This window comes from Procambarus clarkii, chromosome 9 (genome assembly GCF_040958095.1).
Source record: "Procambarus clarkii isolate CNS0578487 chromosome 9, FALCON_Pclarkii_2.0, whole genome shotgun sequence".
In the NCBI taxonomy this organism is placed as follows: Eukaryota; Metazoa; Arthropoda; class Malacostraca; order Decapoda; family Cambaridae; genus Procambarus; species Procambarus clarkii.
In genome coordinates, this window is record NC_091158.1 from 10,481,530 (window position 1) to 10,508,807 (window position 27,278).

The 27,278-nt window shown below is 39.3% G+C and overlaps 1 protein-coding gene across 13 annotated transcripts; it reads left to right on the forward strand.

Annotated features, from left to right (window-relative positions):
- Positions 1-14: 14 nt before the first annotated feature.
- On the forward strand, positions 15-24,513 carry LOC123766250 (2',3'-cyclic-nucleotide 3'-phosphodiesterase). Of its 13 annotated transcripts, XM_045755297.2 has the most exons (8): positions 362-462; positions 4,099-4,228; positions 5,862-5,977; positions 7,167-7,512; positions 11,208-11,329; positions 15,636-15,900; positions 17,394-17,559; positions 23,426-24,513. In XM_045755297.2, exons 4-8 carry the CDS (start codon positions 7,210-7,212, stop codon positions 24,082-24,084), a joined length of 1,515 nt encoding a protein of 504 aa, XP_045611253.2. In that variant the 5' UTR covers positions 362-462; positions 4,099-4,228; positions 5,862-5,977; positions 7,167-7,209; the 3' UTR covers positions 24,085-24,513. The 13 variants fall into 13 exon arrangements, with proteins under 13 accessions (XP_069177230.1, XP_069177233.1, XP_045611254.2 ...); XM_069321129.1 differs by lacking the exons at positions 362-462; positions 4,099-4,228 and adding an exon at positions 15-166 and having other exon boundaries at positions 5,866-5,977; XM_045755301.2 differs by lacking the exons at positions 362-462; positions 4,099-4,228 and adding an exon at positions 23-319 and having other exon boundaries at positions 5,679-5,977; positions 20,869-24,513.
- The last annotated feature ends 2,765 nt before the right edge of the window (positions 24,514-27,278 follow it).

Sequence of the window (27,278 nt, forward strand, 5' to 3'; positions counted from 1 at the left end):
AACATAAACAATAAGCAATGTGTGAGTGTGAGGTGTGCCAAGATGAACAGTTGTCGTCGCTCCTAACTTTGTCGCTCCTAACTTCGTCGCTCCTAACTCAGCAACAACAGTTGAGCATTCGTGCAGCGAGCAGTGGAGGACTCAAGGTGCCCCATAAAGAAGGCAAGTCCAGCTATAAACAACATTCAATCATTGCTTAACCACCATCACTGGCGCCGTCATCCAACTACGCCACTCAGGCAGTCAGTCATCCAGAGCTGACAACCTTCAGTAAACTGCACGTACCATAAAGAATCGCCTAATACAACTAGACCTATAGGTATTCCAGTTTCTGTTATCTTGTGGTGTACGCCCTCTGCTGATAACCAGAGGGGGTGACACGGTTCAGTGACTTGTCGGGACTGAAATAGTTGGGCATATTTGCTTTCACCAGACAAGGCTGTTCACTTTCCTGTAAAATAAGTATGTATACCTGTGAAACACTTGTTGTGGGTTCCCATCTTGAGGAATGTGAGTGGTTAACCTGGAGGGACCTCAAGAAGTCTTCCAGGAAGTTTTCCTGTCACAGACTGATCAAACCACACCACTGTACTTCAAGATACTAGAGTTGGTAACAAAGCATTCATTTAATGAGTTATGGGATGTTTAAAACTGAAAACTGTTTAGCATAAAACATCTTCCAAACTGTGTGAAATTATAATTGCCATAATTACGCTAGGATATTGTTTCTTATGGCATGTAACCTCGGATAATGTATTTCTTAACAATAAGCACTCCAATTCTAACAGTCTCCGTGGTGCAGTGGTAAGACACTCGCCTGGCGTTCCGCGAGCGCTTTGTCATGGGTTCATATCCTGGCCGGGGAGGATTTACCGGGCGCAAATCCTTAACTGTAGCCTCTGTTTAACTCAACAGTAAAATGGGTACTTGGTTGTAACAACGATTCTTCGCGGCGGGGATCGTATTCCAGGGACCTGCCTGAAATGCTACGCGTACTAGTGGCTGTACAAGAATGTAACAACTCTTGTATATATCTCAAAAAAAAAAAAAAAAAAAAAAAAAAAAAAAAAAATTGTAAAGTTTGTGCATGAAAGCCAAGACATTCTTCAACAATATGCGAGTGTCCTGTTAGCAATGATCTTTTTTACATTGCTATGTATACCTAATTTTGCTCATTAAAAAAACCCCACTAATTTCATGATACTTTGAGCTTTGTAACTATTGTTTCATTCGCTTATGAATATTCGAAGGTATTCTTATGCTCTACGCGATGCTTACTAGTGCAGTGGGCTCAACTCGCATTCCATGTTTGCCTTTAATTTTAAATCATGTATGAATCTTGAGATGTGGATATTAGATGAACTTGTAGTTGGGTCTTCTTCTATGCTCTGTGATCTCTCGTATAAAAATATTGTAGCAGCGTGCACTGCTGTTTAAAAAAACTTTGTAATTAAATAAAAAAATAAATGCAATCTAGCCTAACATAACATAAACCTTATCAAACAATATGTACAGTTTTAAAAATTTGCAAATGTGCTATTTCAACAATCCCTCATGGAAATGGAAGTACACTACAACAATTATTGTTGCACTTCCACGCAAGAGTCGCATATCAATGGGTCATCTAATAACAATCAGAATCATCCAAAATCTTCCCTGACATTACTGTAATTCTGATGTCGCATTAATGTCTCGCACCTTGTGCGTGATATACCGGGTATATAAAACAAAATGTTATACATTTTTGTATGCCGTAAGTTATGTTTGAATAGATTTTTTTTTTTATTTTTTTATTATTTGTTATTTTTTTTTTATATTTCTACCACAGACGTGGCCACACATTTACAATGCTAACCAGCATATATACATTTTCTTCTATCCTCCATGGACAGGGTTAGAGAAGTGTTAAACATACAGTTCAAGGGTTTATTGAACACTCAACCACAGAAGGTGATTCAGTGCTTTTAAAATGCTAAGCTAACCTACATATGTAAATACATAGATACACAGATTTACGTATGCCCTACATAAAGTATTAGATGTGTCTTTTACATAGTGTCATTAATGTACATTTACAAAGGTGAAATGTAATTCTGATCAGCTTCCATATATGCTTTATACCCATACATATACATACACACACACACATACACATACATATATACACACTAAGTATATGGAGCACCACTTGGCAAATGGAATTTAATGTTAATAAATGTCATGTTATGGAATGTGGAATAGGAGAACATAGACCCCACACAACCTATATATTATGTGAGAAATCTTTAAAGAATTCTGATAAAGAAAGAGATCTAGGAGTGGTTCTGGATAGAAAACTATCACCTGAGGACCACATAAAGAATATTGTGCAAGGAGCCTATGCAATGCTTTCTAACTTCAGAATTGCATTTAAATACATGGATGGCGATATACTAAAGAAATTGTTCATGACTTTTGTTAGGCCAAAGCTAGAATATGCAGCTGTTGTGTGGTGCCCATATCTTAAGAAGCACATCAACAAACTGGAAAAGGTGCAAAGACATGCTACTAAGTGGCTCCCAGAACTGAAGGGCAAGAGCTACGAGGAGAGGTTAGAAGCATTAAATATGCCAAAACTAGAAGACAGAAGAAAAAGAGGTGATATGATCACTACGTACAAAATAGTAACAGCCTTTGTTTGAATAGATTAGTGGATTGAGTTGTTTAGGTTTGTTTAACCACTGCACTGCGCTAAACAACAAATGTCGTTTTGAGAGTTTTGCATTTTTTTTATTTAGGCTATATTTTAATGTTTTTTAAATTAATGTTTTCATCACTCTGTGCTTTGAAATGAAAATAGCTGAGTTTAGAAACATTTTGACATTAACTTTACCTGATCATTTATAAAAACAACAAAAATATGTCCTTAACAATTGCACTATGAAGTTTTTGCCAAAAACAAGTGCGCAGTTCAGGGGTTAAAGAGTAGCAGTGATGTAGCTAGGTTAGATCTTTGGCAACTTTTGGACCCAACTCATAACAACAGCATACTGTATTCCTAGATCTTCACTGTATGGTTCACCATAATTATGGTTTCCCATATTTGGGGGATAAAAAGCCAGCTAGGCTTATCAAGATCCTCCTTCTCTTCCCTACCTAAGCCAAATACTTCTTATTTACAGTATTTACCTGAGGGCCACTGACACTAGTGGTCTCAATGAGAACAAGAAGCCGGTGGCTTGTTGCAGGTCCCCCATTTGCCTTGATGATCTTTTCCAGCTGTACTGTACTTTAAACGTTAACAGTTTTTTGGCATTTAAGGCTTCGGCGGGTAGGCGGTTCCTTGGGTTAGTAATACTATGGGTGAAAAAGCATCTCCTGTTCTCAGCCCCACATTGTAGCTTGTCAAGCTTATTAATTAATTAATTTATTTATTTATTTATTTTATTTATATTAAAGAAGGTACATTGGGTTTATTAGAGTACAGAGAGTTGAAATTATATATTCTTGTAAAGCCACTAGCACGCATAGCGTTTCGGGCATAACTTGAAACCATTGCTCCGTGTTTGTGTTGCATCTGACCTTTAGAAGAAATTGTCCACATAAACATCCTCCAAAATTTTCAGTATTTTAAACGTTTCAATAAGATCTGCCCTATTATGCCTGGTTTGCAGTGTTACTAGCCCTTTGGCTCTCAACTGTTCCTGATACGAGAGATGATTTGGCTCTTGAATGATTTTTGTTGCCCGGTGTAGCACTCCAGAGCAGCTATGTCCTTCTGAAGACAAGGTCTCCCTGCTTGGATTTAATAAATAAAATGGGGGCACACCAGAAATTTATACAGTTGAATCACTACCTTCTTTACCTTATAGTCAAAGGTACGCTTGATTATTCCAAGGGTTTGGTTAACTTTTCTGACTGCTGCCTGTTGTGCAACTTCCAGTGAGTGGTGGATTTTGACTCTAAGGTCCTTTTCTTCATGAACTTTCTGTAATGGAATGTTATTAATTTAGTAGTGGTGGCATGGGTTGTTATGCCTCGCATGCAAGGTCTTGCATTTGTCAATATTAAAAAGCACAATTACATAAAAAAGCACATTACTTACTAGACCTTCCTCAGGATGCGACCCACAACAGTTGCCTAACTCCTAGGTCCCTAATTACTGCAAAGTGAATAAAGACATTGGCTGGAAGTCAACGTGCCCAACTTTCTCTGTCCCGGTTGAAGATCGAACCCAGGATCCTCGGTTGTGAGTTGTGGATGTAGACCACTGCATTACAAGACTCATCATTACATAATTATTATTTTTATTATTTTTATTATTTTTTTATTTTTATTTATTTTCATTCATTCGTTCACTCGCTCGCTTATTTTTTCTTGGCTACTAAGAGTCTTTGTTTTGATTAGAGCATTACTTGTTATCTTTTAGTTTGTGTGTAGAGCATTTCTTGCTATCTTCTAGCTTGTCAGTAGAACAAAACTTGCTATCTTCTAGCTTGTCTGTAGAACATGACTTGCTAGCTTGCCTGTAGAACATGACTTGCTAGCTTGCCTGTAGAACATGGCTTGCTAGCTTGCCTGTAGAACATGGCTTGCTAGCTTGCCTGTAGAACATGGCTTGCTAGCTTGCCTGTAGAACATGGCTTGCTAGCTTGCCTGTAGAACATGGCTTGCTAGCTTGCCTGTAGAACATGGCTTGCTAGCTTGCCTGTAGAACATGGCTTGCTAGCTTGCCTGTAGAACATGGCTTGCTAGCTTGCCTGTAGAACATGGCTTGCAGATTCTGCTCCATTGAGGACTACTCTAAGAGTTCATTCCTGAAACTAGTCTTTTATTAACTCTTAAGATGAAGCCTGAGTTGCCTAGGGCTTGAAGCCTGAGTTGAAGCCTGAGTTGCCTAGGGCTTGAAGCTTCACAACTAATCCTGAGTGCCAGACCCGATCAAAGACACTTTCTGTGTCTAGAGCATTAACACCGCTGATCTTGGACTCATCCAGTGACTGTTGTCACTTAGTGGAGAGATTTAGCAAGAGATCAGCATCAAAGTGGCCTTTTCTAAAACCATACTGTTTATCACATAGTAGTTCTTCATGGTCAAATATGATTCAAGAATTTTACCAATAATGGGGAGCAGTGACACTGGTCTGTAGTTACCAACAACTGAGCTTATTTTGTGTACTGGAACAACATCTGCCTTCTTCCATTAGGGGTACCAACCTCCTTGAGCTAGGCAGAGTAGGTAGAGGCATGTAAAGGGGCTTTAATTGACACGAGTAAAGCCCCACAGCTTTACTTGTGTCTAGCATTTTAAGAAGATGGAACACTTCAGCCTGCTGTATAACCACTTCAGTCATCCCTGCCATGCTGCTTTTTTAGAGGACAGGTATTTATAATGAAACAGAAGGTATGGTGTAGTATCTCTTATCTGGTATCATTGTCCCTTTCACCAGTTCTTTCAATGAGAATGGTAACAGTGAGATTGGAGATAATGCAATGTTTCCATGTCAGCTGTGATTCATTTAGTACGACCACCTGCCATCTGTGTTGTGACCACTGGAATGTTGTGTCCCAAGATACATTACAGCACAGTACTTACCACCAGTGAGTTGGGAGGCAAATCCTGGTTAAGTATGCTTCTCTAGTTTGATAGTTAGGCCCCCTCTGCCATCCAGTTGGAGAAATGTCACTGCCCATTGCAGACTATCTTCAATTAAGGCCACATCATCAACATACATCGATGATCTGGACTCCAGGGAAGACTAGGAACATTTGAGAGGAGAATATTTAATAATAACAATGGGGACCACAGCCTGCTCTGCTCCCCATGAGTAAGGTGGAGACTTTATTGCCATTCCACCATCCAGAAAGACCACCTTTTATAGGTAGTCCCTGAACCATCATACTGCAGTGAACAGTGAAGCTGAAGCGAGCCAGTCCCTGGAGAACTGCCCTGTGGGATGATATTTCAAAATGCCACTAGCAGAATCCTCCTTCGATGGTAAGTATTCATAATCCATTGTCTTAAGATAAGGAGACAGTCTATCATGATCCTCCCTGTACAAAGTCAGAAAATGCTTGGGTATGAGGCCCAAGTATTCTACCTATCCTCAGTTTCACCATGTCTATCTTAAACATATACAGTATGTTGAACACAGCAGCATGATCCAAAATCATTGCTTGATGGTGCCAGGTGCCATGAGATGTTAATGACCTACCAATTGTCATGTCACATGGCAGGCCTTCACCAGGTCACATGGGTGACCTTCCTCCTCCTCTGCAACCTCTGGCTCGCTCACACTCTGCTCATCTTTCTCAGTTCATTACCTTCCTCTATTTCTCATCCAACCAGCATGGATGCATTCTAATCTTCATTTATATTAGGGTTTTCAGTTTCATTATTCAGTAAATTGGGTATTTCCATATCACAAATACTGGAGACTGAAGTTTGGAACCTGGGAGTGAGACTTTGATGCACAACCTTCTTTGATCATTTCTGCATGCTTATTGAGGAGAGTTGTAATTTTTGTTTTTGTTGGCAGAAGTGCACCAGTCATCAATTCATTGCAGCCAATGGCCAAATTCCAGCTGCACCCCTATTATATTGCACAGATATTAAAAAGTCTTTTGACTTTAGACACATCTTAATCCTCTTGACCCTTGTATGTCAGTTGATACGAGTTTGAGTCTTTGGGTTATAGAAAGCTCATGTTTGGTGAGGGGGGAAGGGTTACCTGAAGTTCAAATTTGGTAATAAGTTAAAGCCAAACATGCCAGAACAGGTAGAATTTAAAGTTCTAGGAGCACCTCATCAGACATTTGACCAGTTTGAAGCATGGCAATAAAGAGTGAGTGATGTAAGCATCAATTGTTAGCTGTGCTTCATAGATTTGAAACACTTTGTGGCTGTCTCATTTCTTCAGTGGTTACTGCTTGCTTTTTGTGAGCTAATTGGTATTGTTGATCAACATCTCTGCTTGTTTTATAGCTTATAAGTACCATCTAAGAAATGGTGATCTTTCGTACCACATTTGAGATCCTTCAGATTTATCATTAGTTAACCAAAATGTAATTTAATTCCTGACATTTTAACAAGCGCATAATATTAATGCAGATATACTGTGTGTATTTTTAAAATCTGTGGTACCAAATAATTTAGTAATGTATGTGTTTAATTTGTATTAATGCAGGTATACAATACAGTACTGTATGTAGGGTCATCTAGTTACTACAATGGGTAAAGCTTGCAGCAAAGTTTGGAACTGCTGCAAGCAAGAATGTCCACATGCTGGTGTGCAGCCAAGTAATGAAGATTATGGGGACAATGTAGTGGATTCCAGCTCATCCAGTGCTGCGTTGCTAGATGCCTCACATGGTCCCCAAGACGTTTCTGATGGCCTCAGTAATGTTAGAAGAGTGGCTCCTTGTGATACTTCAACTATCTCCCAGTCAAGAGAACAGCTAGACAATGAAGACTACCTGAGGTTTCCTATTTTACTTGACAAGAAAACCATTGAATATGCAGAAAAGAGTAAGGTCAGTATAATACACTGGTTGTTTTGGATGAAGAGTTCTGAATGTTCTGAAGAGTACAGTATGTTCAAAATATATATCCTGTATAAACTCAAGCATTCATTTATCCTCTAGGTAAAATATTAAAAAATGCTATGTGCTATGTAGTTTTTCCTAACCTCTGTTTTTTATTTTCTTCATACATTATTGTGACAAAAGTTAAATGATCAAATTACGTACCTGTATAGCTCTTGACATAATACCAGCTCCTCTGTTCCCCTTAAATAAATGTCTAACAATATGGGAGGCAAATTTAAATATTTTTAATATAAGAACATGCAAGTCCAAATGGATAAAGAATAAGAGAAGTTATTTTTAATGTATAAAACAGAGTGAGAAGTAAAAACTATACAGTTTATTTCTGGAAAGGCCACACTTGGTATCTCTCAAAGTGACATGCTGGTAAACTGTCAAACCATCAGTACTCCACCAGGCTATTCATGAACACCTATTGGAGCCCAGGGAGTGTTGTACTGTACTGGAATCTGGTCCACTCAATAGAGGAAAAGGGTAGTCGGAGGATCTAGGATTACCACAACAATAAAATGAAAAAACACACATAAGGTAGAGTAAACTAACATAGACAATAGCATGGATTACATTTGCAATGCTAACCCTATGTAAACAATTGCTATCTGGGCCAAACTACTGGTTCATACTGCTCACTCAGCACCAGATAGCAGCCCCAGCTATCCAAGGATTTGGGACTCCATCCACACCATTCACACATCTGGTGCTTTGGTGTCTGGTCCTGCGCTGCTGTGACCGAGTTCAAATCTTTTCTCGGATAAGTGTTCGCCTTTTCTTGGACATTGTTTGACACAGAGGCCAGTGTTGCCTTGTTATTTTTTTTGCATTACATGTATGTTTAGTTCTTCACTTTGCATGTGTCCTATTTAGTGTTTGCTTTAGTTGCTTGAGAGTTTTCTTCCCTGGGTGCCATTATGCATTGCCTCTGCATTCATCCAAGATTCTCTTCCCTGAGGTAGTTCAGGTGCTCCTCTCTCTCTCTCTCTTGAGGCTCGTGTTCTTGAAGGGGGTCTCACCTCAGTTTACTGCATATGGTTAGCTCTTCTGTGAGGCTTGGTGGTAGGGGTGGCTGTTTTCAGTTAACTCTGGCTGATCTTCACCTGATGTCTTTGGTTGTTCCTGGCCTTTAGGGATCTTCTGCTCCACATATATTTTTTTATCCAACATTGCAGTTAGAGCTTGATTCTTCTGTGGCTCACCCTCATTTGTGTTTTTGCACATCATTTGATGTGTTAAATTTGCTTGCTCTTCATAGAATTCTGAGGTATCATTTTGTGCCAACTGCATTGCAGCTTGACTTGCCTCGGTTCCTGCTCTTTCCTGCTTTAGAAAAGTGACTGGAAATCCCAGTCTGCACTTCTCCAAAGTGCAGACTGGGGCTGCACTTCAGAGAGAGATACAAATTTCTTCTCTTGAATGCTTGGCATGCAGTCTGCCATTCTCAGTCAATGGACTGGTGTGTGGCATGGTAAATTTTTTTTTTTTTGTTGTGGTGGTGGTAGTGGTGGAGGGGGGGGGGGGGTGATGAGACTTTTTGGGCTTGGAACACTACCTTGTTTGCTTCGGCCCTGTCACATCATGTTGGTATGGGACAGCTGCACATCACAGCTTATTGTCTTACAAGTTGCTATGGACTGAAAGGCATGCCTCCTGGCTTCCACCCTCTGTGCCTGCCAACTATTTGTCAGGTTAGGTTGATTTTTCTCAGGCCAGAGGCCTGGCTGGTGTCCTTGGAGCTCAAGGATGTGTATTGGCACGTTTCTCTTCACTCGAGGTTAGGAAGGTTTCATCTCTGGGCTTAGGCGAGCCAGGTTGACATGAGTAGTGTGATTCCTTTTCTTCGAAATCAGGGATTCACATCTCTGCCTAGGTCAGTGACTGCCTGGTTTCCACTCCCAGTCGTCCTGCTTGTCTGCTGGCCATGTATCAGGCTCTTTCCCAGCTGACAAACTATGGGTTTCTTGTCAACTAGTGGAAGTCCCATTTTGTTCCATCACAGGTTCAGTCATGGCTGGACTTGGTCTAGGATGCTCAGACAGCATAATTTTCTCGAGTCTGCCCCATTTTGGTTATATGTACCCAGACTTGGGGGCATTGGTCGCTTCGACTCTGGTTCAGTCCGCGCTTCCAGGTCCTTCCTTGGTCGGTGTTGTTCGCCTTGACCCCCCCCCCCATCCTACTCTCGGCTCCAAAATGTCTGAGGGTTTCAGAGTTGGGGAGGGGTGTAGTTGGTGATGAGACTCGGGCAGCTTCGGGGGGCTGCCCCTTTTGAGTTTTGGTCGGAGGCATTCAAGCCTGCTCTTCCTGCTTGAGGCTTCTGGGTCCTACCGGCAAATCCCCCCCCCCCCCCTTTTTTTTCTTTCTTCTTCTTCTACCTTTCCCCTGGACTCTGGCTTTTCTTCAGGGGTAGAGGGCATGGAGGACAGCTCTGCCCCGGGTCCTGGTCTGGAGGATCCTGGGGCTGGGGAGGAGTTGATCTGGGGAGGCTTGGGCCCCCCTTTGGGCATTGTCTGGGTCTTGCATCGGTTGCTAGGTTGCCGGCATCTTCTTCAGGTTTTTTGGGGTTCAGTGGTTTGGTGCCTACCCGAGCCCTCGCTCGGTGTGCTCACAGATGCCTTGTCTCTCATCTGGGGCTTTGTGACCAGTGCTCATCAGGCTGGCCAGAGGCGGTGGGCTCTGTCGGGCTCATAGCATGGTGTGGGAGTTCGCGGCGGTTTGGCTGTCACTTCGGAGGGTTCGCGTCGGTTGGGGATCCACGATCCAGCTCTATTCAAATTGCTCTCCAGTGATTCATTGTTTGAACCGTGGGGGTTCTTTTTGGTCCTTGGCTCTTTGGGGCTGGTTACTTCGAGTGACTTGTCTGCTGGATTCTCGTTTTTTTTTTTTCTTTTTTTCCCCGTGCGGTTCATATCCGGGAAGTGTCCTATAACCTGGTGGGCGGCGGTTCATTCCCCTGTCCACGGAATGGTTGGTCGATGCCAACTCCTTCAGTTGGCTTTGCCAGACGTACGGGCTCCCGGAGATGGCTGCGTGTCGGCATGGTCTCCCCATCTCCTGATATGTGGCACCCTTTCTCGACTATGGAGCCTTTGTGGTTGATGCCTTTCGGTTGTGCTTGCCCTTTTTGGTGGGTTGTTTCTTGGTTTTGGGTCAATCTGTGATACCCCAGCTCCCCTCTCATCTTGTAGAGAGAACCATAATCTGGTACTGGTTCCCAATAGATCGTGGTGGGTCTCAGAGGCCTGGTGTAATTTTGTCAAGCTTAGTAATACATGTACCAGTGCTTAACCCCTGAAGTGAGCAGCTATTTAAAAGTACTACACCAAAGTGTGCCTGACTAAAAAGTTTCAAATCAAATGGAGAAAATATCGTATATGGCTATTGGAGCACAAGAGAAAATCACAAGTAGCAACTGGAGCGGTGCAAGACATAAGACCCATACAGGCCAGGTGAATGGAATGTTTGTTTCCACAGAAGTGTGGATGACAATTTATAAGGCATAATCTTGTGGATCTACCAAGAGGCTCACCTGAAAATGGTGCCTCACTACTTTCAATGCTTGATATTTAATTTCATGTTTCTGCATGTATTTATTTAGAGTAAAAGATGTAAATTTTATTTCTTTATAGGTAATGATTATCTTGAAGGGATTGCCAGGATCGGGCAAGTCGCATATTGCCAGAAGAATTCAAAAAGTTTTCTCAGACTGTGTGGTGTGCTCGGCAGACTCGTACTTTATGAATGATGGAGTGTTAGTACCAAATACAATACTGTACTGTACTTGATTTTTTAATGCCTCTACTCACTTTTGAAACTAAGGTCTTTCAATAAGTGTTTTTGTAATATATGTTTTAAGGACATTATAAAATATAAGAATGTTCTTACATGTTAACTTTGGATATGTACAGTGAGAGTTTTTGCTGTACACTGTACATGTACTTTATATATAGACGTTGTTGTGGACGTCTGAAATTCAAATTCAACAAAAATCAAGAACACTTGCCAGAATCAACAAGGAGTAGATTTTACCTACTTTATATTTTATTACAGCTATTATATTGTACAGTATTTGTTTTTTGTCAAAAAGTGGTTCCCTCTGCTCTGTTCTTGCCTCCATGTGCTTGTAAGTAGAGTACTAAATAATAGCTCTTGAGCCCATCTCTTTCTGTTTGTGTATTTTACAATGATATTCATAATTTTAAAACTTTATATTGAATCAATCTCGTCCACATCATCCTTCAATTTGTTCCACATGTTTATCACGCGTACACTGAATACGTACCATATAATATTTTGTTACATCCCTGCATTTTATTTTGTTTCTACCTATGTCTACTAATCCTATTTCTCCTCATCTGGAACAGTCTATCCTTGTTCACCTTATTCATATATATCAGTATCTTGAGTATTTGTTTTAAATGTGTCCTTGTGGCAAGTCTCTGGATCTTCTAAGTGTGCTTTTTGGGCTTCTCGTGTTGCGAGTTCAATGCCAGGGCCACATAGTGTACTCAGTACTGGTCTAACATAGGGTGTGTATAGTGTTATGAAAGGTTCCTTGTTTAGGTTTTGAAAGGCTGCTCTTTGTATCTGCTAACTTTGTATATGCTTCTGATATTATTTTACCATACAGGGGGGTCCACAAAGCTGTGAATTATAGTACAGCATTTGAATATTTATATTTGTAATAATAGCTACATACATTAATTATTTGAAATGTGTCCTGCCAATTGCCATGACATGATGTGCAAATTTCTGGACATCCGATATTTGTGTGTGCTTCTGGTGTGAGACTATGTAACATCCATGTCTTTGTTTTGTTCCCTTTTTAAGGTTTCACGTGTCCTCCCATTCAGTTTGTATAATTATTCAGACTTATTGTTTGTTTGTCCTTTCTCATAACTTGGCATCTACTGGGGTTGAACTTTAGTAGTCACTTGCCTGTGTATTTTTACACCTATTTAGGGCCTCGTGCAGCAATTTGCAGTCCATTTGTTTGTATTCCCACATCAGCTTAGTATCACAGGCAAATGACACCCCATTAAAGGAGCTGATAGGTGATTAGGGCATGGAAACTTCATGGGGAAAATTTCAGAAAGGTCATTACTGTACTCGTCTAAAGATACGTGCCAAAAAGGAGAAAGAAAAGAAATGGAAAAAGATGGATGACACAAGTAGTAAAAAGAGCGTTAATAACTAAATGGAATTTCTGGAGACGGTATAAATCCACGATGAACATTGTGGATTATGAGATACATAAAAGGGCATTAAATGCAGCTACCCAGGAAATCAGATTAACCAAAAGAAACTATGAAAGAATACTTGCCCAAAACATAAGGTAGATCAAAATCAATCTATGCATATATATTAAGTAAAGCCAAAACTAAGGACTCTGTAGGACCCGTAAAAGATGAGCCTAACCAAGTTATATTGGATGATAAAAGGGCAGCAAACACTCTGAATGAATACTTTACATCAGTGTTCACACTAGAAAAATTGAACGACATCCCATGACAAACACAAATGTTTGAAGGAGGTGAAGAGAATGAATTAAGGGACATACTCATTACACGTGACACAATCAGGAAGAGCATTGACAAACTAAGACTCAAAGCCCCAGGTGTGGATGGATTTAAATCCAAAGTCATAAAGGAACTGGCAAATGCACTATGCTTGCCACTGAAACTTTTATTCAAAAAATCTCTGGACCAAGGGATAATTCCCCTGGATTGGAAATACAGTATGTAAATATTCCCCCAGTTTTCAGAAAAGGCAGAAAGAGCTCGGTAAAAAACTACCATCCAATCAGTTTGACCTGACACACATGCAAGCTCATGGAGAGAATCCTTAGGATAGAATCATACATAATCTCACAGAGAACAGTCTTCTAAAATCAATGCAACATGGGTTTGTTAAAAACAGATCCTGCCTTACTAACCTGCTCACATTTCTGGAAATGGTAACCGGCTATTCAGACAAAGGACTTCCGTTAGATGTAACTTACATGGACTTTGCTAAAGCTTTTGATAAGATACCACATGAGACTGGCAAGGAAATTACAGGCACATGGAATAAATGGGAGAATACTAGCATGGCTAAAGCAATGGTTAAAACATTGAAAATAAAGGGTCGTGTTAACTGAGAGTGAATCTGATTGGGGGAATGTGCTACATGGGGTGCCACAGAGGTCCATTTTGGGGTCAACCCTCTTTGTCATATACTGTACATCAATGACATAGATGAGAATATTACAAATCACATCATCAAATTTGCAGATGACACTAAAGTCTATGAAAAATGGGACATGAAGGTGATATTGAGACCCTACAAAGTTATCTACATGAACTCCACAAATGGTCAGATGACTGGCAAATGTCTTTTAATGTTGATAAATGAAAGACCTTACATGTGGGGCACAACAATCCACATCACAACTACTATATTGACAGCACTACCTTATAACAGATAGATAAAGAAAAGGACCTTGGAGTCAGAATCCATCATTCATTAAAAGTTGTACAAGTGTCGCTTCGGCAGTAAAAGAAGTGAACCAAACCCTGGGAATAATAAAGCGTGCCTTTACTTTCAAGGAAAAGAAAGTAGTCATTCAATTGTACAAGTCTGGTGCACCCCCAACCTGTATTATTGCATCCAGGCATGGAGACCTCATCTTCAGAAAGACATAGCTGCTCTGGAGAAGGTGCAACACCGAACAACAAAAATCATACCAGAGCTTGCTCATCTCACGTATCGGGAATGGTTGAGGGCCACTGGGCTAACAACACTGCCAACCAGGCACGACAGGGCGGATCTCATCGAAACCTTTAAAATACAGTACTGAACAATTTGGAGGATGTTGAACCGGTCACTTTCTTCAAAATGTAACACAGATAATGTAACACAAATGAGGAGCAATGGGCTCAAGCTCAACAAACCACACTGTAGGACGGAAAACAGGAGATCCTTTTTTACCCATAGGGTTGTAAACCCGCGGAACCGCCTACCTGCTGAAGTCGTAAATGCAAAAAAACTGCTGGGTTTTAGCATTCAGCTGGAAAAGATCATTAGGGCAAATGGAGGGATCTTTGACAAGCCGCTGACCTCCTGTCTTCATCAAGGCCACTAGTATTAGTGGCCCTCAGATAAATTCAGGTAAAAAATAATAGTGCAAGTAAGACTGTATGTAAATCAATAAGAGAAGTGGGCATGGTCTGTTTCTTGTGGGATTCTTCTTATCATTTCTCTCTATTTTCACCTTTGTCACTTTCCAGTTACTCTTTTACATCCCATTAGGTAGAACAGTATCAGAATCTTTGTAATCTTGTCTTTGTAACGTGTTCATTATACCAGGTTAGTTTCTCCAACTTGATCAGTATATAGGCTTTCTGAGAGGAACTCACAGAAAAAGGTCCTCTGTACTTGATCCAGGCTGTGACAAATGGAATATAAGGCCTCTTTAGAGCCTGGTAAACCTCTTGGACCACGACTAAGAAGGGTTTGAATTGTAACTTGCTCTGCTGCATTGCCTGTCCTGTGCCCAGGTCAGGTCAGGTCAGGTTGGACTTGCTTTTGTTCCTGCTGCAGATTTGCAACCATGTGTCTGAATTTGATCATGGTTCTTTTGAGTTTGGATAAAACTACCAAGATGTCAGCACTAATTTTTTTTGTTTTTAATTACACTTGATCTATTCATTTTTGTTTTCTCTGTCCCTCTAAATTTCCATTTAGCTATTTTATGTCTTTAATAACTTTTTGCAGACAGTTCCATGTAGTATACCAGTAATGCTTTAATACAATGCTAGTGGTAATGCTTTATAATTAGCAGTGGTTTCCCCCCCTTGCTGATCCAACTGCTTTTACTGTTTTTTGTGTTAGACATAAATATTTTAGCTATACTGTACAGGTATTTTGCAGTATGGCATATTTTGTAAATTGTTTTCTCACACAGATTTGTCATCTTTTTATTGGATATCAGCATCTTGTTTATTGATATATACTTAAACTAGTTTATGGTTTGTTCTGAAAATGCAATGTTAAAATATACTGTATATGTATTTTAGGTACAAGTTTGACCGAGACAGACTCAAGGATGCTCACAGGTCGTGCCAGGAGAAAGCTTGTGATGCTGCACAACGTGGCTCTCATGTTATTGTTATTGATAATACAAATGTTAAAACTTGGGAAAGCAAATACTATCTGGATTTGACAAAGAAATATAATTACACTCCTCTTATCTTAGAGGCTCAAACGCCTTGGGCCATGGATCCGAAAGAACTGGCTCAAAAAAATAGCCATGGAGTTCCTGAGGAGGTATTAGTACAGAAGGTAAGTCCAGTTTCTTACTTCGTTATTTATCTCAAATTTGAAAGAATATATAAATTGTGACAAAGTGTTTTTAAATTTATTATAAAGTATAGTAGTTTATCTGAGGACAGTCACTTATTTACTTATCCTTCTCCCATCTCCCTAGTAATGGTTCCTCTCTGGCTAGTCCTTAGGACCATTACCTATACTGGTGTAACCTCACTCCATCAGAGGTCTGATACTTTTGCTTTTCTTTGCACTCACTGCCTTTCTCTTTTCTTCTGGGTACTGCAGTTCAATCCACTTATAATTGGTGCATCTGATTGTGATTTTCCTGTGGACTCCTTCATGTGCACCATGTGTGTTTTCCTTAGTTTAAGAATCCTCCATTGTCACATGGTGCCACTCTGTCCTCAAGTGCCCATGTGTTCTTTTACATATTTTGGGCCCCCGGATGTTGTTTTGGGGATGATAATAGACACTGTATCCAAATGTTTCTGGACTGTAAACTCAGGTTATATCCTAGATTTTCCCAATTGATGTACCTGGTTGTTTCTGACCTGGTGCATCTGGACTGTTTCCAGGTGGTGTCTGCTTCTTCCTAAGTGTGTGCTTGAAGGTTAAAGACTGTACCCTGCTGTTCCAGAGCTGTATGCCCTACTGTTCTGGGGCTATGTGCCCTGTTTTTATGGGGCTATGTATTCTGCTTTCATGGGGCTATGTGTCCTGATTTCACGGGGCTATGTGCCCTGCTGTATGAGGCTATGTTCTAAGTTATTCTCAGGCTGTTTCCAGATTGTGGGCCTGGCTAGTTCCTGGCTTGTGTGCTCAGTTTTGTCTGGGCTGTGTGCCAGTTTGTATCAGTGGTGGGCATGGCTATTTCCAGGTTGTGCACCTCGATCTTCCTGGGTTGTGTACCTGATTCTGATCAGGTACTCTGCCGGCTCTTCCTGAGCTGCTCTGCCAGGTTTTCCTGGGCTTGGCTCTGCCAGGTTTTCCTGGCTCGGCCTGGGAACTGCGCCAAAACTAGGCTGATGCGTCCCAGACTCTGTGCCTAGCTCTTCATGGGATGTGTGCCCAGCTTTTACTCGGGATATGTACGGCTCTTCCCAGGCTATGTGCCCAGCTTTTTTCCCAGCTGGGTATTTGGCTCATTCCAGGCTATATGTTTAGCTAATCCCAGACTGTGTGCCTGACTCATCATGGACTGTGTTCCTGGCTCAGCCGAGGTGTCTTGGTTGGTTTGAGGGTTGAACAAATGTGTGTTTTATTGTGGTGCATTTACCTAGTATGGTTTAAGAGAATGGGGAATAATTATTAAGACAATAGTGCTTGGTGCTGACTTTAGAAATATGCTCTCTGTAAGAGAGAGTATTTACTTTGTGTTTGTGATATTCACAGGATTACCAAGAATGTAAAGGGTATTTTAATAGAAGGATTAACCATTGTGGGTTCATATTCAGTTACAAAGTTTTTGTATGAAGCTTTACCTAATGATTTTGTTTATGTTATAGGTTAAAGACTACGAGCCAGTTTTACCATTATACTACTGGTGGTTCTTGAATGAAGCTGATTGCAGAAAGGTGTCCTTGATTGCAAGGGAATGGTTGGAAAAGGCCCTTCAAGTTCCGAGCTTTTTCCAAGACTTCTCGGAAACCACTAAGCTCTTGACACTGAAAGGTATGTCTAAACTTTACGTACTGTATTGACTGTGCCGTGTTTTAAAGGTCCTGTGAGGCAATGGTAAAGGTAGTTGGGTCATAGCCGGTAAGTCCCAAGTTCATTTGTCATGGATTGCCAGGAGGAGTTGGGTAACTTTCTTTTTACCTGATGCCTTTATTTACCTAGCAGTAAATAGGTACCGGGTAGTTAAACAACTGTTATGGATTTCATCCTGGGGAAGGTTAGCAGTTGGCCTAGGGAAACCTTGATAAGCCTAACATGCTTCCTCTCCCTGACCATGGTGAAACTAAATATACTCGGTGGCTTTTCCATTAATTAATGTTGCACCCAGTGGTTTTCCCTGATGTTGCGCTCATTTACAAAATCATTAAAAATATAAATGTAGCATTATTAAATAAGTTACCATTTATATCCTAATTTTTTCTTTGTTCTATGGGTAAATTTCATAGTGAAAATATAATTTAAACCTGTCATGTGATAGACATCAACCATTAGAACCTGATTGTAATCAAAATTTCACCTTTATTACCAGTATTTTCCAGATTCAACCCTTTAATAATATTTTTTTAAAAGGTACAGTAGTTCCATAACTTGCATGATGGTGTATCTTGAATCAAGTCTGCCAATTTTCAAACACTCAATCCTATTTCTTTAGCTTTTGGGGATTTATTCCAATAACAAATTTAGGAGATATGCATCATAATCATTTTCAGAATAGCATTTCTGAAAATGTTATGAAAAATTGTATACATCACCGAGCCAAATTCGAACCTTTATTGTCCAAAGCATGTCATAACTTGCCATTTCCAAGATGAAAACCAGCCATACAATTTCTTCCAAAATCAGTCAGTTGACTTTTCCATGACCCAAATTGTTACTTGGGTTGAGATTTTTTTTTTCTATTGTTACAACCTGGACTCTTCCAAACCTTGAGACTTGCCAGACTTTTAACAACTCACAAGCACCTACCAGAGACCAGGACCAGAATGTGGCCTCGAGGAAGTTTAGAAGAGCATGGGCATTGGAGGTCACCATCATCTTAGTTCGAAAAACCAAAATGAATGAGAGGAGAGGGCCTCATAATAGTCATGAGAGCGATAATATTAAGAGCATATAAAGATAAATCATGTTGTTGGTACTTGGTGACTTCAACTGTAAAACAACAAGCTGGGAGGGTTACGAAGCAAGAATGGAGGACATTTGGACAGACAAATTTGTAAACCTAATCCTGGAGACATTCGTGTATCAGCACACTAAGCAGGTCATGAGAATAAGGGCAGGGGATGTTCCATCAATCTGTTCACCTATAAAGAAAGAGATATTTAACATTCAGTATCATCCTCCCATGTGAAAGAGCTACCACGTTCTCTTGGAAATTAAATATGCAATGTGATATAATCTAGAAGACAATGGGGATATTGAAAGAGTTGATAAACTTGATTTCAAAACTGGACACTATGGGGGAACTTGGTACAATCATTAATGAATTTGATTGGAAAGACTTGTTGCTAGGCAAGGAAGTAAATTAAATATATGCCAAATTCTATGAAATATACAATGAAGGCACAAAAAAATGTATATCAAATCAGAGATGTAGAGCCAAAACAGGATTAGTTTAACAGAAATTGTGAGAGGGCTAGAGAAGAAAAAGGTACATTTTGTTGTACCCAAGAAAATGGGTACAGTACAATATAGGAAGAGACCTAACCCTCAAACATACCAGCACTACAAACAAGCAAGGAACAAATACACAGCATTAAGGTAAGAGACAGAAAGGATCTTTAAAAAAGGGGTAGCGGACAAATGTAAAACGGATGCCTTGTCCATAAATTCATATAAAAGCAAGTTGCATATAAAGGATAAAATCAAGGGATTGAAAGTGGGGAACAGATTCACATAGAATGAAAAAGAAATGTGCAAAACACTGAACAGTTTGAGTGTGTGTTATGCAAAATGAGGTTTTCAGAGAACCAGACACAATGCCAGTTCCAGAGAACATAGGTGTGTCTCGAGATGAAGTGGAAAAATTATTCAAGGGGCTAGGAAGAAATAAAGCAGTTGGACTAAATGGAGTTTCACCTTGGGCTCTGAGAGAACGTGCATCTGAGCTGAGCATTCCACTTCAATTGATATTCGACATCTTTGTGTACAGGAATCTTAGAAAAAGGCAAACATAGGTCCATTCTACAAATATGGTAGCAGAGAAGACCCTCTAAATTATAGACATTAACAATTGGGGTAGTCAAAACATTAGAAAAAATAATTAAAACCAAATGGATAGAATACTTGGAGAGAAATGATATAACAACAGATAGACAGTATAGTTTTCAAACAGGAAGATCTTGTGTAACAAATCTACATTTTTTTATGATAGAGCCACAGAGATTCTGCAGGAAAGAGATCGTTGGGTTGATTGTGAGCCTAAATAAATGGCTTTTGCCAGTGTCCTACACAAGAGGTTGTTCTGGAAACTGGTAAATAATCAAAACTGGAAAATATGTTCTTGAAACTGGAGTGACAGGGAGGCTCCTAACATGGATGAAAAATGTTATAACTGACAGGAAAACAAATGCCGTAATCAGAGGCAATGTATCAGACTGGAAAAATATCACTAGAAGAGTACCACAGGATTCTGGCACCAATATTGTTCATTATCTACATCAACGGTCAACCAGAAGGAGTACAGAATTACGGTACTTGAACATGTTTGCCGACGATGCCAAGATACTAGGGAAGATAAAAAGCTTACATGATTGTCATGCCCTTCAGAAAGATCTGGACAAAATAAGTGTATGGAGCAACACTTGGCAAATGGAATGTAATGTGAAATAAATGCCACATTACGGAATATGGAATATGATAAAATGGGCCACAAACAACCTACAAATTATGTGAAATATCTTTAAAGACTTCTGATAAAGAAATAAATCTAGAGGTGATTCTAGATAGAAAATTTCACCTAAGGATTATATAAAAAAAACATTGTGGGAGGAGCCTATGCTACGCTTTCCAATTTCAGAATTGCTTATAAATACAGTACTGTACATAGGTGGCAAAATATTAAAGAAATTGTTAACAACCTTTGTGAGACGTAAATTGGAATATGCAGCAGTTGAATGGTGCAATTTTTTTATTTTTAGATTACAACTTTCTTATTTGCCATCATATAGGGCATCAAACCCACAAAGTCCATTTTCTAACTGGTCTCCTAAATGAGGCAATTACAATGCTTGCAGCTTTGATTGAAGTACGCACTAAAGACTATTATGACAGTGAGATATGGATACCAGAATTAAATTTTTTCAGATATGATAGAAGACTTACGCTACAGACTGTGGTCAGCCTTTACATCAAAGACATCTTCATCTGCACGGAGCTGCTTAACACCACAAATGATATAGTGGACATGCTGATACTCAAAATAAAAATTCTAAATGTGGTGATTATCCTTGTATATAAATTATCAGATGTAAATCCTCAGCAGTTTAAAGACCAACTTACAAAAATAGAATACTGCTCAGAAAACCTCACAAACCCTGTCCCAGACAAAATCTTGCTTGGCAACTTCAACTCACAAGAGCTAAAATGAAAAATGTAGCAAATACAGTTACACCAGAGAGAATCCCAGGAAGCAGTTTAACTGAACTGGCCACACACAGATTACCTCTTCCAAATGTGTGATAGATTTGCCTTAAACCAGCAAATAGAACCAACTTGGAAAGAAAACACTGTTGATCTTATTTTTACAAACAATGATGAACTGATTAGGGACATGATGATTATAAATACATGTTACTCAGATCACAAGCTAATTGAAGTTCAGACATGCATAGGCAATAGACCTGTGAAGCCAGTCTCAAATCCAAGAGGAGTATTCAGCAAATTTAATTTCAGTAACAGATTAACTGGGAACAAATAAACCAAGCTTTCACAGAAATACTGTATGCTGGGAAAGACAGCTAGATAATGCAAACTTACACCAGTGCCTTTAGAAAATAGATACAGTAGCACTAGACATGTGTGCAAGTCACCTAATATGAAGGAGAAAGAGAAAGAGATTCAAGTTGGAACAAGAAGGTCATTCCCTCTATAGGTGGTGAAAGCAAATTGCAGAACATCCTATACACTCAGCTCTATCCAAAAAATGACAAAGAAGGCTATATAGAGAAATAGAAACGATTGAGCTAAGGTTGCAAGAATTATATAAAGTCCAGGAAAAACAGAGAGCAAAAGGCCCCAAGTTAAATACAGAGGAATTCAGAATACTTTTTCTCCTATGCAAAATCAATACAACAAAAACTGCATCCTGCATTGGGCCCTTGTGATGGAACCTTCACAGATGACTGCAAAGAAATGATTAAAATACTGAGGTTACAGTACAATTATTTTCAGTGAACCCCTGAATAAATTGCAGATCAATGATCCAAACGAATTCTTTGTGAAAGTGACACCACCATCGAGCCATATATCAGATGTACTAGTGCTCTCTAGAGTGGAATACTGTTACAGTACACACTAACAGCCTCATTCAAAGCTGGATAAATTGCTGACCAGGGGCCAGATTCATGAAGCAGTTACAGCAAGCACTTACGAACCTGTACATCTTTTCTCAATCTTTGGCAGCCTTGTTTACAATTATTTAATAGTTAATGATATCCGAAGCACCAGGAGGCTGTTTAAAACAATAACAGCAGTTGATTAGGGAAGTTTTCATGCTTGTAAACTGTTTAATAAATGTAACCAAAGCCGTCAAAGATTGAAGAAAGATGTACACGTTCGTAAGTTACTTGCATAACTGCTTCGTGACTCTTACCCCTGGAGTGTGTGCAAACTGTACTGCTAGAATCCACTCGATAAAACATCTAAACTATTGGTACTGCCTAAAATTTTTAATTCTGTAGTTCCTAGAATAGCAAGGCAGGAGAGATGTATAATAATTTACACTTGGAAAATATTTGAAAGATTGGTTCCATATCTGCACTACATAAATAACATCACATGATACCAGAAGGCATCGAAGGATGTGCAAAATAGCCCCACTGAAGAGCCTTAGATGCTGAGGCATGCTGAGAGAGAACTCGATCAACATCGAAGGTCCAAGAATTTTCAATACTCCTCTCCTACACATACATGGCATAACTTGCCGACCCCTCTCTAACGTTCAAAAGAGAACTCGACAAGCACCTTCCAAAGATGCCTGACCAACCAGGTTGTGACTCATATGTCAGGCCAGATCAAACATCCTAGGTTGAAAAGACCAACAACCAGGAGGCCTGGTCAGAGACTGGGCCATGGGGGACATTGATTCCCAAAATCTTCAAAGTATTCAACAGGTTGTTGCTTTAGATTCATCTACTCGGAACAAAAGTTTCAAATAGCATGGGCTATGGAATAGAAATGGCTTCTGGAACTGAAAGACAAGAGCTATGAGGAGAGGTTAGAGGCATTATATATGCTAAAGCTAGAAGATAGAAGAAAAAGAGGAAATATGATCACTACAGTTTCAAATAATAATAAGATTCTACAGAATTGATAAAGAAGAATTCTTGAGACTTGGAACTTTCGAGAATAAGAGGTCATAGATCTATGCTTACTAAACAAAGCTTGCCAAAAATCATTAGAAAATTTACTTTTGCAAACAGAGTGGTAAATGCTTGGAAGAAGTAAAGTGAGAAGGATGGAGGAGGCCTAAAAACCATCAGTAGTTTCAAAGTGTTAAATGACAGAGTGCAGGGAAGATGGGCCACCACTGAGCATAGCTCTCATCCTGTAACTACATTTAGGCAATTACACTTGGTTAAATTATATTGCCATTTCACAGTTAATTCCACCTACTGGGTATAAATATTAACTTCTATTTCAGATATGCTGGGTTACTATTCTAGGAATGCGAAGAAAGGTACATACAATGTTCTTCATACTACTGCTAGTGTTACTAGGAGGGGTAAAACACAAAATGGCATGGATTACATCCAAAGTGCAGCAGTCAGAAATAGTCTTGGCAAGTGCTTTGATCTCCACATCATTGGTTATGTGGTGACACCAAGGACCTTTGGAGCTAGAGTGAAGTTGGGTTCAAGTGAGCTAGAATTGTGGGGTATGGATGATAATGAAATTGAAACTGAGAATGCCATGGAGAATTCCTCTGATAACATAGATATAACATGTAATTCTGCAGAAGAAATAGAAACTAGTTGTCATGATACGGTTACTGTTATCCCCTCAAACCTAAAGAGTGACAAGTTTTGCCCAACTTCAGGCAAAGGAAGTCGTGCTCATGTGACACTTGGCTGTGCTTCTAATATACATCCAAGAACCACAGGATTTGATTTGATAAATGTTGTCTCATGTGAGCAAAGAGTAAAGGAGATCAAAAAGTCTGATGGCACTGAAATATCTGATCAGAAGGTAGAAACATATGCAATTTCTGAAGGTACATTAAGAACTTATGGAGATGGAATTTGGGTTATATACCCAGAGAAGGAAGTCATTGTTAGCTCCCTATTTTCTGCATTTTATTGAATATGACAAATGTTACATTTAATCAAGGTTATAACAATTACCACATGTCACTGGGTATGTAAATGAAGTGGGTGCTATGCACGTTAAAGTTGGTGATTGGTGACATAAAAGGATTATGGAAATACAGTTTATAAATACATTGTTGCTTGGTTTAGTGTTAATTGCCAATTAATGTAATGATTCAGGCAGTATCGTAAATACAATTGATAACCTCTACAAGGTTATCTTGGAGGAAAAATAAGTTTTTCTGGTAGAGATACCCACATCTCTGTCTATTTAAGTATTGTCTTTACTGTATTTCTTTTCCAATATGAAAAAATACTGAATTAAAAAATATCTCCTATACCTACAAATAATATTCTTTTAAATATGCATATTCTGTGTTTGTGTATGTATATACACATGCAATACATTTACAATAAATCTAAATGCTTTGTTATTGTTACCTACGTTTTGTTATTTAGCAGTACAGTACTTATGATAGACAAATTGACCAAACACCCAATGGCAGTGTTGCTGTTGTGGAATTGATTTGAACTGTCTAAAGTGCCATTTAGGTTTTTAATTGTGTATATAGCATAGTTTAACACTGCTCAACCATACAAGTGGAATGAATGATTGAAGCTATTAATATTGCATGTAAGACTCTGAGACTGGGAGGAATGAATGCTTGTGTTCATCGACCCCATGTATACTACAGTGCCACTTGCTCTCTTGTATGTTCACATCCGTCACGTTCTTTCACCGAGTGCTCTATACCTGGTCTCTTTCACTTCTCTTCCTTATTTATACCTCTGTCATTCCCTGTTGCTTTTATTCTTTCTCAATTTTATTTAGTTCCTATGCATATTATTTCTCGGCTTTAGTAAGGTGCAACATGTGACAGCTAAAGCCTCATGAAGCATTCTTCCTCAAGTGTTTAAAGAGTTTCTTCAGTAGTTCCTTGAAACTGAATGAAATGTCTGCAGAATGTTCCACATCAGGTTGATCCTTCAGTGAATGGGAGTCCCAGGAGGAAATAAAATCCCAAAGAACAGTAGAATATAAACTACAGTAACACGGCTGAAAGAAATATACATGAAGCCCAAACAAAAAATATTGGAGTGACAGATACGCTTCTAACATGGATGAAAAATTTTCTGACTGATAGAAAAATGAGGGCTGTGATCAGAGGCAATGTATCGGACTGAAGAAATGTCACAAGTGGAGTACCACAGGGTTCAGTTCTTGCACCAGTGATGTTTATTGTCTATATAAATGATCTACCAGTTGGTATACAGAATTATAATAACATGTTTGCTGATGATGCTAAGATAATAGGAAGGATAAGAAACTTAGATGATTGTCATGCCCTTCAAGAAGACCTGGACAAAATAAGTACATGGAGCGCGACTTGGCAAATGGAATTTAATGTTAATAAATGGCATGCTATGGAATGTGGAATAGGAGAACATAGACCCCACACAACCCTATATATTATGTGAGAAATTTTTAAAGAATTCTGATAAAGAAAGAGATCTAGGGGTGGTTCTAGATAGAAAACTATCACCTGAGGACAACATAAAGAATATTGTGTGAGGAGCCTATGCCACGCTTTCTAACTTCAGAATTGCTTTTAAATACATGGATGGCGATATACTAAAGAAATTGTTCACGACTTTTGTTAGGCCAAAGCTAGAATATGCAGCAGTTGTGTGGTGCCCATATCTTAAGAAGCACATCAACAAACTGGAAAAGGTGCAAAGACATGCTACTAAGTGGCTCCCAGAACTGAAGGGCAAGAGCTACGAGGAGAGGTTAGAGGCATTAAATATGCCAAAACTAGAAGACAGAAGAAAAAGAGGTGATATGATCACTACATACAAAATAGTAATAGGAATTGATAAAATCGATAGGGAAGATTTCTTAAGACCTGGAACTTTAGGAACAAGAGGTCATAGATATAAACTAGCTAAACACAGATGCCGAAGAAATCTAAGAAAATTCACTTTCGCAAACAGAGTGGTAGATGGTTGGAACAAGTTAGGGGAGAAGGTGGTGGAGGCCAAGACCAGTCAGTAGTTTCAAAGCATTATAAGACAAAGAGTGCTGGGGAGACGGGACACCACGAGCAGTATTAATGCCTCTATTTATCACCACTGAGCGTATTAATGCATATTTAATGCCTCTAACCTCTCCTCGTAACTCTTGCCCTTCAGTTCTGGGAGCCACTTAGTAGCATGTCTTTGCACCTTTTCCAGTTTGTTGATGTGCTTCTTAAGGTATGGGTACCACACAACTGCTGCATATTCTAGCTTTGGCCTAACAACAGTCGTGAACAATTTCTTAGTATTTCTCCATCCATGTATTAAAAGCAATTCTGAAGTTAGAAAGTGTAGCATAGGCTCCTCGCACAATGTTCTTAATGTGGTCCTCAGGTGATAGATTTTTTTTTTTTATCTAGAACCACCCCTAGATCTTTTTCTGTATCAAAATTCAATAAAGATTTCTCACATAATGTAAAGGTTGTGTGGGGGTCTATGTTCTCCTATTCCACATTCCATAACATGGCATTTATTCACATTAAATTCCATTTGCTAAGTGGTGCTCCATATACTTATTTTGTCCAGGTCTTCTTGGAGGGCATTACAATCATCTAAGTTTCTTATCTTTCCTATTACCATTGGCATCATCAGCAAAATGTTCATATAATTCTTTATTCCATCTGGTAGATCATTTATGTAGATAATGAACAGTTACCGGTGCAAGAACTGAACCCTGTGGTACTCCACTTGTGACATTCCTCCAGTCGATACATTGCCTCTGATTACTGCCCTCATTTTTCTATCGGAAAATTTTTCATCCATGTTAAAAGCCTATCTGTCACCCCTCCTATATTTTCCAGTTTCCAGAACAGCCTTCTTTGTAAAACTCTGTCGAAAGCCTTTTTTAGGTTCAGATAGATGCAGTGAACCCAACCATCTCTTTCCTGTAAAATCTCTGTGGCACGATCATAGAAACTGAGTAAATTCGTCACACAGGATCTTCCAGAGCGAAAAACCATACTGTCTGTCTGATATTATATTGTTTTTCTCCAGGTGTTCTACCCATTTACTTTTAATTATTTTTTCCAATATTTTAACTATTACACTTGTCAATGATACAGGTCTATAATTGAGGGAGTCTTCCCTGCTGCCACTTTTGTAGATTGGAAC